The 14,983-nt window shown below is 40.5% G+C and overlaps 1 protein-coding gene across 4 annotated transcripts in view; it reads right to left on the reverse strand.

The window, feature by feature from the left end:
- Positions 1-251: 251 nt before the first annotated feature.
- The window catches only part of eps15l1a (epidermal growth factor receptor pathway substrate 15-like 1a), a 39,789-nt gene continuing 25,057 nt past the window's right edge, over positions 252-14,983 (reverse strand). For 2 of the 4 annotated variants that reach the window (XM_058638387.1, XM_058638384.1), the window contains 2 exons: positions 7,801-8,021; positions 252-3,943 (listed from right to left, as the gene is read on the reverse strand). In XM_058638387.1, coding sequence (XP_058494370.1) covers positions 3,797-3,943; positions 7,801-8,021 — 368 coding nt within the window. In that variant the 3' untranslated portion in view covers positions 252-3,796. Of the gene's footprint in view, positions 3,944-4,675; positions 4,693-7,800; positions 8,022-14,983 lie in introns of all 4 variants that reach the window. The other 2 variants (XM_058638385.1, XM_058638388.1) reach the window with 2 other exon arrangements.

Below are 14,983 nucleotides of genomic sequence, written 5' to 3' on the forward strand. Positions count from 1 at the left end.
TAAATGTTACAGAACTGTTTCCTGCCAACATGGCAGTGTAAACAAATACAGTCACATGACTTTCAGAGCACTGTGGAAGTGTGATAATGGTGTAAAACTCACCAGCTCGAGAACTGCGATGTGTAGCTTTGAATGTGCGGATTAAAAGCTTCAGACTGAACTCTGACCTGTAGGGGGCAGCATCGCACCTCTCTGTGTACAGCCTGCTGGAAATGATCGGAAGAAGAAGAAAGAGAGAACTCACAGTGGCATCACCTGATTGAACTGAAATGTTTATTCTAGTAAACAGTACAGAGCGTGTAGAGAGAGGATCAGCGTCTCTTCTCTCAGCTATAGTAGTGTAACTGCAGTTAACCTTCGTCTCTTCACTTTTTATGGGACAAATATAATAAGACATAATACTATAATACAGACTGTATACACATTGTATGCATCTTCAGAGAAAAAACAGAACAAAAAAGATTATTTCACCTTCATGTGAGGAACGACAGCAGAGTGAGATGACGCGTTACAGTGAGATAAAACAAGCGTGTAAACTTGAAAAGTTTAATGTTAAAAAAATAACGTGGGTTTGAGCGGCGGCAGCCGAGCAGGTGCATAAATAAACAAATTTGTTTAAAAAAAAAAAAGACATATAAGACGCTATATATATATATATATATATTGAAAACAGACTCTTACATAAAACAATAAAAATAAACATGGTCTATTGCACAATGGGAGGTATCACGATGACAAATACAATGTGAATGATGACCGTCTGAGCAGCGCACGCCAACAGTCGTCAGATTTATATCACAACTTAAATCAACCTAACGTGTTTAAGCTTGAACCTTTGCCCAAATTATTAATTCAACAATAATTTGTTGCTGGTTTAGTAGCATTTCCATAAGAAGCGTTAAAGGTACCATGTTTGAGTTTCATGTTGCAGCTGAACGTCTCTCACCTCATTCTTCCCTTTAGAGAACTTACAAAGCCTTCAGTAAACGTTTAGTTTGTCCACTGTGGTCCAAAATGGTGGCCTGTGTAGAGCTGACCCTGCTCCTGAAATACATAACATACATACACAGGGTTCCCACACCTTTGTTGACATCAAACTCAAGGACTTTCCAGGACCAATTCCCTCACAATTCAAGGACAGAATGTCACAGCTAAAGATGGGAGGACAACTTATAAGAGCTGCTTCATCCATGACGTCCACTTTTAGTGATCTGCAACTGGACAAGTGATTGTCCTTGGGATCAGTGGGTGGCGTCGTAACAAGATTTTTTAAGGATTTCAAGGACCTGTGGGAACCCTGTTTATATGAAAGACAACATATCATAAAATCTGGCAATTCTTCTCTCAAAATTAAGCATAATTATTTTATACTTTCCACATCTACATTTTTTAAACACCGCACCTCAGACGTGTTTACTGTGCACGGCTTAGAGAGAAGTCAACTCACTCTGTAACAGGGTCACTCCTCTTCTTCTCCTACAGGAACACAGTTTGTAACGGCTACAGTAAAAGTCATATGTGATATGTAAACATGACATGTAAACAAACAGTTAATAATGACATGGCAGGGAGAGGCAGTTCACAAAACTGCTCAGCTTTAACTGCACCAGCGTTTGAGTTTCCACGCGTGTAGAACATGCGTCCTCTGTCCCCCAGCATTGTCCTCACATACAGAACAAACTGTCTAATGCTCAGTTTAATCCTGACTCACTCAGACACCAGATAACTGTTCTCATTTACACTTTACATACGCTCTATTAAACTTAAAACAAAATCCTGCGTCACATTTCAGTTTTTACTATTTAAGTCACCTTTTTGCTCGTTTCAGTCTCTGCATTGGTCCGATATGGGTTAAAAATGTATGGGATCGGACATCGGAAAGATGAAAATGTGAACTCCGATATGAACCAAAAATCCTATATATATATCGCATAATTTACTCAGCGAAGACTGCAGAATATTTGAAATTTGCTTGAAATGGCTGTCGCTAATAGCTTCGCAGGGTGTAAAACGACTGATATCGGTAGATACTTAAGTCTGTGATATCGGTATCAGTATCGGAATAGCTGATATCTATGGAATTAGATTTGTGTCAATATTTTCAAACAACAAAAATATTAATTTAATCATTCAAAAATACTGCATTTTATTGTTTGAAAATACGCTCCCTGGAACTCGTTCTCCATCGAAATCCAACAAAATAATTGTAAATATTATAATGTTTATAATCTGACAAACTTTAGATATTTACAATTATTTTGTCAGATGCCGATTGGGGGAAACTTGGGGAACAAGTTCCAGACGGACAGCGACTCCAAGCCTGTGACGATTTCTGGTCCACTGAGCTGTCACTCCAAAACTCTGTAGCCAATCAGCAGGCAGCTTCTAAAAGCCTGCCCACAAACAAAAAAAACCCACAATATTTTTGAATGATTAAATCCAAAAAATACAGCAAAAAATACAGCAAAATAACAAACAGCTGACTCAAAGTGAAGAAACTTGAAAAAATGTCGCTACCGCCGCTTCAAGTAAAAGGGAGACAACTCACGTAAACATGGAGGCGAGTGGTTGGAGCCCGTCATACAGCACTTTTGATTCACAGATTTTTTTCAGTTTCCAGCTTAACGACAAAACTGCGGCAGCTCCTAAAACAACCCTGCCCGTCTGCACAGTCACAAAAACGACTACTGTGGAGCTTTAAATGTTCTTTTAAAACAAAAACATGTCAAATATCATTTATATCAACGAAGCGTTAAATGGAGCATCTCAAGAAAATAAAACCAAAGTTATTAAAATCTCCACTCTCTAGAAATGAAATGAGGTCAAACGTAGCAAAAAAAAAAAAAAATCCCTCACAGTCCAACGTGTGGTGACGTCACAGCAGTGGGGTCAAGCTTTTAGCTCCATGTGTACATATATTTGTATGAATATATGTGTATATACATATATATATACACATTACATTCATATATATATACATATGTATATACACACACACACATATATATATATATATATATATATATATATATACACACTGGACAGAAGCTGAGGTCTCCACACACACTGTTTCTCTGCATACTTCTCCGTGTGGTTGATATTTAAAAAAAAAAAAAAAAAAACTTAAAAATTGGGTAACAAGAGCCATATGAGAAGATTAATATCACTTTCATTTCTAACCTGAAACGTTGGCAGGGCGGGGGGGGGGGGGGGGGCAGAGGAAGTGAGAAGAACCTCTGCTAATTCCAGCGGTCTCACTTCACATGTGGATCTGTGACGAGTGTTTCCTGAGGGACAAACATGGAGGACACACAACGAAAGATCATCCTGAGGAGTGAAAATCCAAATCCAGCTTCCTCCACATGCCTCTCTGTCTTCCTATAATATGATCTTGTAATATGATTCTGAAGCATAGATCTGCATCAGTCGACATCAGTAGATCCACGAACAAACAGCTTCTCCTTGTACTTTCTCTTTTAGCGACTGATTTTAGCAGCAGGTTTAGCTTCTAGAACGCACTGAGTGAAGGTGGAGATGGAGAAACAACAAACAGTGGAGATGATGATGTGTCAGGATTGGTCCGAGTGTGAACACAGTGCGTCTGGTTGCCTCCTCTTCATCTTCTTCAGTTTTCTTCATGTCAGTTTTCTTGTTCTTGTTCTCTTGTTTTGTTTTTTTGGGCCAGGAGTTCCTTCTGCTCCTCATACGATGAGTCATTAAGTGTTGGGGTGGGGGACGAGGAGGGGTGTGTATATAAGAGGGAGGTGCATGTGTTTGTTTGTTTGTTGGCGGCAGGTCATGCGTTGGACATCTCGGCCTTGCTCAGAGCGATGGCGAGCTCCAGGTCTTCTTGCTCCTGCTGCCGCAGCCTCTTCAGCCGCTCGCGTTCGGCTCGTTCACTCTCCCTCTTTGCCCACTCCAGCTGCTGAGCCTCGTTCCCGAACTACAGACACGGAGAGAAAGTGACATGGAATCTGCAGAACTGCCCACAATTTATCAACTCCTTATTTTGGGTTATTTTAACGGACGCTGTTGAAACACTGACGTCCCTTTTGGCTTTAGTATCAAGTATCACATCTCCATCAACCTGTCTCCTCATTTGCATAAGATATCTATACATACAAAGCCAAATAAAATATAAGAAATATTCACCAAATATCCAAATATTCTTAACTCTAGTGAAGAAAAGTGATGAAATTGATGAGGATTCTTGAATGCATCCCGTGCTGCATTACTCTCACTGAAACGGTTTATGGATCAGTTTTTTTAATGATTTCTTTGTGATATGGAGCAAAGAAACCAGACAATATTCACATTTAATCAAAAAATATATGAATTATTAAAATAACTGGCTTTAAATTTAGTAATCATTACATTTTTGCAGATCTAGTGTGTTGACCTGTCCAAGACACTGTATGATTGAGGACATGTAATAACAATATCATAATTTATCAATAAAAACACTGTTATTAGTGACTAGTGAAATCAAACAGGTGAGAGTGTAGTGGAACTGAAGAATTCCAGCATGCGATTTCACTCAAGAAACAATTTTTCCTAACCCTAACCCAACATTTTTCCAGTTCTTTTCCAGCGACACATGATGTAGGATCTACAGACACATGCTTCTCCACATTCTGCATTTGTGCACAATAAAAGGTGTGTTTTAATCTCTTACCTTGACTTTTTCAGGTCCTGTCAGAGAGTTGGGATTACAGAACAGAGAGATTATCAGACGGGAGTGGATCTAATTCACAGGACATCACACGCACACGGCAGCACATGCAGAGAGACACTGTCTAGAGTTGCACCGTCGCTAGCATCGTCTTCAGCTACTCGTCAATGACTTTAATGACTGACCAGTTAGTAAATAGAAGAATTATTACAATTAGAGGTCGACCAATGTAGGTTTTTTCTATGGTTGACGCTGATTTTTTAGAAATCAGTGCAGCCGATAATTGATGCCAAATGTTCTGACGCATATATTTAGCCAAATTTCATTTTATAACTGTGTTAAAATAATGCATCAATTTAATACTAAATACATGAAACAGGTCATCAAAAAGCTAAAAGAATGCAATATTCAGTGGAAAAATAGAGTTTTAGTGACTTAGCAACATTTATCAAGTTTCTGAGAACAACAATTTGGCAAGATTGATCAGCGCAACCGATAAATCGCTCTACCTCTACTTTACAATGCTAACAAATGAGTGAGTGAGGCTGAAGTAGAAGTCAATCAGAGCCTCAGGTGAGACGATGGACAGGTGAAACTGAGCTGTCACTCGAGTGTGAATGAATGAGGGATAACTCCACTGTGATGAGAGTGAGAAAGCCTAGAAAAGTGTGCACTTCAAGGATAAAAGGGAGGATGTGAGTGAGGAAAAGGAAAACTCCAGTGACACACGATACAACATGCGTTACACGACACATGCAAGGACTATAAAGAACTATCTTATGCACACAAACAAACAGAGAGCCACTTAATGCAGGTTAGACATATTCAGGAGCTGAGAGTTGAGAAGTGATACTGCTGTGTCTTTGTGTTAGGAGCTGAAAATCGAGTGGCACCAAATTTCCCACTAAGTTTATACCTGTGTGACACTCGCACACAGAGACAGGAGGAGAAATTCACACTGTCATCCACAGTGTGAGCATCACTCCAACATACTGCTAACTTGTTTACTTACTCTGCACCTCTGTCAGAAACTGAAAAACAAAACCTCGATATTCTTCCTGTCAACTCAAAAACACCGACCACAGAAAGGGCGGACACCTTTTCCTGCATCGCAGTCAAACTGCAGCTCAGCAAACAAACAGCTTCAATGACTGTCACACTTCAGGACAGCAGAGCTTTACTTTATCTAAAACCAACATTAACTGAAGCTAGTCTGAGAGAAAAAAGTAGTGTGGCTCTTGGGGACGATCAAGGGGATTTAAAATGTATTAGATAAACACGCCAAGACTCTCCGATGTGACTGATGACTCAAACAGTTCACTGAATAATGCAATGAAGAAATCTGCTGCGACCACAATGTGGAAATATCATGTTAATTTCACAACAGAAAAGATTGAAAGACAGAGTCAGAATTTGGGCGTTTTCCCGATATATCGGCATGTCGTCGGCATAACATAAGAACCTACAGCACCAACTCTGTTTCAATAGTTGTAAACGAGATAAAAATGTGGTTTTACAATGGGAAACAGGTGATTTCAGAGCAGCTTTTGTGGTTTCTGGTCCGTTTCATCTCGATCAATCACCAAACGCGGGTTTCACTTACTCCCATACAAACCCCTCAAAATCATAACCTTTATGTTGGGAGTAAAAATGAAACCTCTCAGCTCAACTGAATCAATGTGTAGCAGCCAAAACTCTATTTACCGACAGTACAATCAAGGTCTTATGCACATGGACACAGAACTTTCCCTATATGATCTTTTTCTTTATCATTTTTCAAAGGTTTCCGTAAACATGACATCCCCAAAGCCTGCAGTATATATGACCTGACCTGTAAGATAATAGTGTTTTCCCCCTGTATTTGTGTTTCGCTTTTGTTTTATTGATTGAAAAATAAAAAACGCAACTACTCTGGGACCCGTTTTCCAGAAATTGCATTTTAAGGCAACCATAACACTGAATTCTGTGTAAATAAAAAGTCAATATGACACAAAACGAGAGATACTTTAGGTTTTTTGAAGAGTGGTTGTACAGGGAAAGCTCATTGTCACTGAAAACATGGCTACATGGGGAGCATAGTTAAAAACTGATTTTTGGCAACTTAAAAACAACACTATTAGACAGCCTTCTCTGGCAGAAAACTGAATGATTTCTTGTGTCTGAGCTGTGATGGTGGTATTAAAAGGATGTGTAACAGCTGCAGAGTGTTAGCAACAAACACACGGAGGGCAGAAATATAAAGAGCTGCAGCAGAGAAATGAGAGCAGAGGCCGAGCAGAGGCTGGATTAGCTGATCCTTTACATCATGTGCCGCTGCTGCTGTTAAAGCTGTTCCAGTCAACTGTGTTATTTATTTTTAACTTCCTTTGTTATAAAACCTCTGTCCTGTACAGATCAACTGTTAAGACCAGGTAGAAGTGAAGCCACAAAAACCAAACCAATATGAAACATGACTTCCTCCTACTACACATGCTATTTGGGAAATTTGTGACAAACGTCTGTCTGTTAAAAGCTCACAGTGATGCTTTTTAGTGTGTGTGTGTGTGTGTGGGGGTGTGTGTGTGTGTGAGGAGTCAGGCTCATGCTGGCAATAGGTCAGTGAAGGTGCGGGGATGAAACAGTTTCAGGTGGTGGAAAATATTATTATATAACCGCCTCGTCGCTGTAGCTTTATCAGATTCATTTCTACACAAGTAAAGACATGTTAAGCCTGTACGTACTCCGCAAGAACAGAGAAATGTGTTCTTTTTCTGACTTCACATTTCTCTGTTCTTGTGGAGTATGTGCAGACATTAACAAGTTTTAATCAACAATATCTTCAACTTCAACTTCACATTCGCTCATTTCTTACTCTCTTACTCTAAAACTATGCTTCCTACAGGAGATGTATCTTAGGTGCCGATTAAAATTTTGCACTGACCAATGAAGAACCAGTACCCATTTAGTATCGATTCTCAATACTCTTCCCTACTGTTCTGGTCTTGGTAGTTCAAGATTCAACTCCAAAATCACTCTGTTACAAATCCCGGTTCTGCTCCACCCTTAAAATGTGACTCAGGATAAAATGCAGTGACTGTGTTGGTGTCTGTGCACAGCTGAGTTAAACAGTATCACCCATCTCAACTTACAGAACTGAAGTCTGCAAAACCCGCAGTAGAGTCTGTGGGGTCTTTACTTGATGCTGTCGATGACGACGACGGTGGGGCAAAGGGGTCTTTGCCGCTGAATGGGTCTCCCATGCCCTTTTTACTCTGGAACGGATCGACGGCCTCACCGCCAAACGGCTGGAAGGGATCAGACGGTTTGGAAAGGTCGGCTGTGGTGGACATGCTCACTGGTGTGCTCTTACCTGGGGATATAAAAGAAAAGTAAACAACCTCATACAGAAGATAACTTTTTTACAGCGGTCCAAAAAAGCTTCCTGGCACCAACAACCAGATTACATAAGGAAATTCAATGGGTCACTAACCTTTCTGTGTGTATTTTTGGTGTGTTTGAATGGTCATTGTTACTATTAACAAGCGGTTTGGTACCGTTCACACTTGCATTAAGATTCTGTACACTGACAAACAGCGATGTTTGTGGACTTTGTTCCCTGCAAATGCAAATAAAGACACGGCAAGTTCATTTACACGTAGACACATAGTACGTTTCAACAACAAAGCATTTCAAAGTGCTTTGTCGCCGACAGGTTTTGGCACGTGTACTTCTCATTACCGTAACTCCTAGACCCTCAAGTGGAGGATAAAGCGCTAGGTTAATAAACGGATGGATGGATACCGGGAAGCAGAGAAATAAGAGCTTTGCGCTCATATACGTTTCATTACGGCAAAACCTCAGGACTTCCGCAGAACGAGCATCCAATCACAGATGAGATTCAGCAGCGCGGCACACGTGTGTTTGTGATGTCAGTTTCTCAGTACAGTCATTCCTACAGTAAACAGTTGAATTTATTTAACATTTTTTGACAATACTACAAGCATAAAATCAAAATAAATTTAGGGTTAAATATAGAGGTAAATGAAACAAGGGAGACAAAGGAAATTAACAGAGACTAAAAGTTGCAGCACTGATGATAATTTGATTTGTATATCAGTATAAATGAACCAGAATGAGTGTGTACAGCAGCTCCCAGTGTATCAGAGCAGGGGATGAAATGTCGCTGAATGAAAACCACTTCTTTGTTTTTTTCTGGTAAAAAAGTTGTTTTTCTTTTAATAAAAAGCAAGAAAAGGAATGATGGAACAGCTATTTGGTCTGCATGGTGCAACTGTGGTATTGCAATAACCATATTAACAGCCCTAGGTATGTTAATATGGCCCTAATATGCACAAATAATAACAAGTTCAACGGCTGAAAAGCGGCTTTGCTTGGGCAAAAGTGTGTGTGAAGTGTTGGGAAGCACGGGAATCATTTGCATTGTGCTGGCGGTGACAAAGAAAGAAGCAAAGATACTAAAAACACATGCTAACAGGTTTGAGGTTTCACATATTGTATCTGTAGAGGAGGATGTGAACAGACTAAGAGGAGCTCAGAGAACAACATGACTCATCAGCGCAGCTCCCACTTGAGAAAGTCACCTCGCTGACCTTAGTGAGGTTGTCTATGTTAATAACACCAGATCTGATCTGAGCGACTGAATCCTCCGGTTCTCACGGTCCTGCTACCCACGCACTGCTTCACCTCTGTGGCAGCATCCAGCTTTTGAAAGCCGCAAGAGTTTCACCTCCAAGCGCCGCAAAATAACCCAACAAAATCCATACCAACGCCTTCCTGTGAAGTATCGCACAAACAGCTGGTCGGAAAAAATGAAAAACAGCCAAACCAAGAGCGATACTCTCAGAAGCCACAGAGGAGCCCGGGCCTCAACTGTTTCCTGGTAAATCACATGGTTGGGTTTGTGCCCACAGCACCGACTGTTGGTTCACCTGCTCACCAACTACACAAACAATGATTTAACCACATGCATTCACAATATTTATCCATACTGCATCACTTCTGTACTTTATTCATCATTAATTGATGGTTTGGGGGTGAAAATTGAGCAGTGAATATGACAGAAAAATAAGCAAAATCCTTAGAACAGATGTGAAGATGTTTCAAGTTGTAGCCATTTCTGTATCTCCTATCTAAAAAAATGTAGTTATCCATTTTAAAAGTGTCTCTTATTTTATTTTTAGTATAATTCTGGCTGTTTAAGGTCCAGTGTGCAAAGTGAATTGAACATAATTATATTTCATTTACTCTTTAAGTGTCTGGATGAGCTGAATGAGCTCAACAGAGGCTGCCATTTTGGACCACCAGGTTTTTACAGTAGCCCACAAACCAGACATCTTTTGAGTTTTGATGCCAACTGAAGGCTCCATGGCGTCTCCAGCCGACTTGCAAGAGAAGGATATTCTGCTGCAACATGAAACTACAAACTGCACCTTAAAAAAGTCCTGTTAAGTTAAGTTATTTATATGTTTATTAAAGGGTAATTAATGAACCTGACAACTACAATATGTAGACATTAAATACTCAAAACCTCAATCTCAATGTATCAGACGCGATGGAAACTCTGGCACAAACTAAAAAACAAGTAATCCAAGACGCCACAGTTACGGGTATTAACGGGGAGACGGCGCCGGCGATGGCAGAGGATCGTGGGAACGTTAAGAGCACATCGTGTCGCTTGTGAAGGTGTCAAACCACAGGACCAGTCAAACTGTTGACATATAACATGCACACACGGCGCTCAAGTCCTACTACCCAGATAACCCGGCCGATCAGCTGTTCACACTCCACGCACTGTGTGAAACTCGCATGCCTGGCAATCAGTTATTTTCCTCTTTCTGAGCGCGGCGCGCACACATATTCACTCATTCACACTTGAGAAACCACGATCAGGAGCTCCACCCTGGTTTTATAATAATCTGCACCGAGTGGTGGTATCTCATTTTAATATCTATAACAGGACGGCAAACGCAGCATCGTACAAAAACCCCACCAACAACAGTTTCAGAGATGTGTTCTCTGCAGACACTGCAGCATGACCTTCTGACACACACACACACACAAAGGGAAGAGAGAGGAAGCAAGTAAGGGTGTGTCTCCAAACAACAAGCCAAGCAAACCACAGATCATCACTCTTTGAACATCACCATCATGTGTGTGTGTGTGTGCCCCTATACAAACATGAACACAGCAGATTGTGAAAGTTAACTTCAAATGTCATGTCATGTTATTATTTTATAGTTTGGTCCATATATATGTTATATTTTATTCCCAAACCTAAAAAAAGGTGCCAAGAAAATTTAAGAAGCTGAATAATTTATTAAGAAGAAAAACATCAACAACAACCTCAGAAGGATTGTTAAAATAGTCTATGATTAATTTGATTAATGGTTTCACTGCCTGAGAATGTGTGAAAAAGATTGCACTGCGGAGTAAAGACTGTCTTCTGTTCAGGATGTTAAGGCGTGTCTGACTCTGTAAATTCTGTAACTATATATATACACACATATATATACACACACACACACATATACATATATGTGTGAACTCTTAGTGAGCTTCATCTGCAGTTCACTGGTGAGTCTTCTTTTGCTCTACTTGATTTCCTTCATCTGTAGGAATTGTTCAGAGATTGTCTGCACAGAGCAGGTGCAGCGACTCACCAGTGAACTGCAGATGAAGCTCACTGAGAGTTTATATGTATATATATATATATATACACACACACACACACACACACATGTATATATATATATATACATATATATATATACACACGTATATATATATACACACACGTGTATATATATATATATATATATATATATGTACGCATATATATATATGCACACATATATATATATACACACATACGGAGAGCAGGATGTACGTGTCGTGTAAACGGGAACAAAGACAGAGTCTTAGTACAAAGTACTAAGTTCTTACAAAGTTCTTATGACTTCTGTTTCACCGATGATGGACAAAAAACGGGACACACGACGTGTTAAAAGCACGATTGATTGTGTGTCCGATTCTTTGGGTTCTGCTTCCAGTTTTGACAGTTGCTCGCACCCTTTCACACCAGACGTGAGATAACATGGCAAGTCGCAAAGATGCAAGGATAAAGAAACATATTTCTGTGCACTCATTTTTATGTTCTTTTCTAAATCCCTATACTGTGAGGTAGTGTGATGGACTGTTGACACTTTCCCCCCCTCCCACAATGTAATAAAGTGAAAATGCAGGTGCCATTAAAAGTATCAAGATACTGTAATAAGTCTTTCCTTGTTGGCTAGGGTTAGGCAGTAAACTGTGTACGTTTAATGGTGTCCTCAGAGTCTTTCAGAAGACAGAGAACGGAGCAGCTGCTTCAGCTTCACGCACCACAGAAAACCCATGAAATGCTCTGCCCGCCGGCCGTGACGCAGCTTTTGTAATGAACCTGAAGCAGAGCCTGATGCAGTCAATAAAAACTGCACTGTTTGCAAGTGTGCAATTATTTTTCACAGCTAAAACTATGTTTTTTTTATTATAACATGAGAGTAAAGTACCAAAATAAGGCTCTGTTGTGTTCCAGTATCTAATGTGATGTTGACATCAAAATCAAGGACTTCCCAGGACCAATGTCAAGGACTGAATATGCTGACACAGCTTAAGATGAGAAGGCCACTTGACGTTTACTGAAACTGTTGCCTCTTTAGGACGTTTTTTCTGTCATAAAGACTGACCTTGTCGTCTTTTGTCTTTGGCGAGACAGAGATGTTGGAATCTTCCATTTCCCAGGCATCACATCATCATTTGCTTTCTCTTGCTTAACTAGCTCATTGTTCTGCATGGATTCTCATGACAATGACAAAGCGAGAGACAGGGACAGTGTCCACAACACAGCTAGTAATTATGACTCCACATTTGTCCTGCGTAGTCTACGTACATCAAGCAATGCAGGGCATGAAACAGTAGGTGGCTTTGGAAACAAACAAGGGAGACATTCACCTAAATATCAAATTAACTTCTTTCTTGCACAAACTTTCAAGGATTTCAAAGACCCGTGGAATCACTGCATACATGATCAAATCATAAAAAGGGATTTGCAGTTGCATAGTATTATCTGTTACTGTGACTATTTGTCTTAATATAATATATATTAAATATATTTTATATATATCTATATTAAAAAAGATATAAAGCTAATGTCTGATCAGTGATTGCATCTATAATCACCAGGGGGCAGCGACAATAAGCATTTACTAAGTAGACTGCGCATATTTGCAGAAGCGAGGAAATTATAAGGTATCTTGAGCACATTGTAATAAAATTTACCAGGGCCTTTGAATGCATCTCGTTAACTGCTCCCGTTCACTCAACAAGCTGTGAACCCTGTAATACTTTCACTAGCTCTCATGCATTATTTCATCATATAAGTGTGTTTTCTAGTTTGATATGGTCCTAGTTGATGCAACAGGTTCAGTGCACAGCACAGCACTACTTGCCACAGCTGTTTCAGGTATTTGAACTTAGAATTGACTGCACAGTGTATGATGGCAGTGGCTTCCCTGTACCCACAACACTGCGCTTTCCTGTTGACAGATCAGAGCATAGTTTGAAACTTTCCACAAAGGAGGGAGGGGTTAAAAGATGTTATCTGCTTACACACATATGAAAAAAAAAATTTCAACACTAATTATGAATCAAAAAAACTTCACATACATATTTAAGAAGTTGTTTGCTGGGGATTCTACAGTGTCTGTAACGGTTTAAGTAGCATTTCCAATAGCATAGTACCTGGTACCAGGTACTATTTTTAGTACCTGCTCCGACGGGGTTCTAAAAGCGTGCCTAGTAGGTACTATGCACTGATTGGTCAGACTGCCGGCCACTGACTGGCCGGAGTGCCGTCACAGGAAGAGACGTCCCCCACACAAATCAAGCCGAAAAGCGCCGAACTGTAGATCACTTAAAACTACTTAACAATCCTAAAACCGTGGGTTAATCTCCGACAACTACCAGGGAAATCTCTATATTTAACAGAGGAGTATGGTGTATTTAGGGACAGCGCTGGCGATCGCAAGCGGCATCACAGACCGCTGCTGCTGAAGTCTGTGGAGTAGGAGGCTGTACTCCTGTGTTGACAGAAATCAAGCCGAACAGTGCAGAACTGTAGATCAGTTAAAACTACTTAACACTCCTAAAAACGTGGGCTTACAACAACTACAGGAGTCTGGTGTAAAGTCACTAGTTACTTGTGTGTGTTGCGTATAAAACAAAGTCACCGCAGTTTCACTCAGCCGCGCAGTGATGACTCCACCCACGTTAAGTAGGTACTTTTTTTGTAGTGGAGATGCAACCTAATCGTGCCGTGTTGTGCCGAGACGAGTAGAGCAGGTGGAAATACGCCATATGTCAGCTGAGACTGGCACAATCCGTGAACCCTGTGACCCTCATGTGGAGGATAAAGCGACAGAAAATGGATGGATGGATGGATGATATAAAACTGAGTCCCCAAGTCTCAGTATCAGTGGATGAACAGGGTTAAAAGAAACCAGTTCATTGGAAAAGTTGACTTTCTGTCTGAGGTCTGAAGGAGTAAGCTTCCCCAGAAAATGGGAGCAATAGACTTTGCTACCAACTAAAGAGGACAATTAAAGTCACTGGACAAGATGGATCACAATATTACTAACAATATAAACAAAAAAATGTGGTTTAGGGCAGAGTTTCAGCTCGGCCCAGACCGTTCCATTTTTGGCAGCCTTCCATTGGGGCACTAGAGTTAAATGGATTTCCCGTGTTTGATTGAAAGACAAACAGCGCTGTAGAAATCTGTCACATCCTCACACCACCATCTTAGTAACAACATATTAAGTTAAGAGGAAGTTGTGTTCAAATATTCTAAGAATACTAAAGAGCCACTCGCCAAGTCACAAGCACTGTTTCCCACAGAATTAATTTGAACTGCGGTGGCGGCAGTGATGCATGCACATGTGGTTCACTGTCGTCGCGTGCAGTGACAGGTACCCACACTGGACGATGAAAGAGAAGAGAGAGAGAGTGGGGGAGAGGGAGAGGGGGGGAGAGAGAGACAGAGAGAGAGACAGAGAGAGAGAATTACAGGCCACTTGTGGGTAAGTGTACAGCTGTGCTACGAGGTCTGACTTTCTGCCTGGAAAATAAAGAGAGAATTTTATGGACAACAAGCGACCACTGTGCTGATATCGCTGCACAAACTGCTTTACAGTCCAGAAACGCAGCAAAAAAAAACATGTAACATGTCAGGTCTGAGACGCAGGAGCAGAGCATCATACTTTCCATTTTGGCGGC

This window comes from Solea solea, chromosome 9 (assembly GCF_958295425.1).
Source record: "Solea solea chromosome 9, fSolSol10.1, whole genome shotgun sequence".
Lineage (NCBI taxonomy): Eukaryota > Metazoa > Chordata > Actinopteri > Pleuronectiformes > Soleidae > Solea > Solea solea.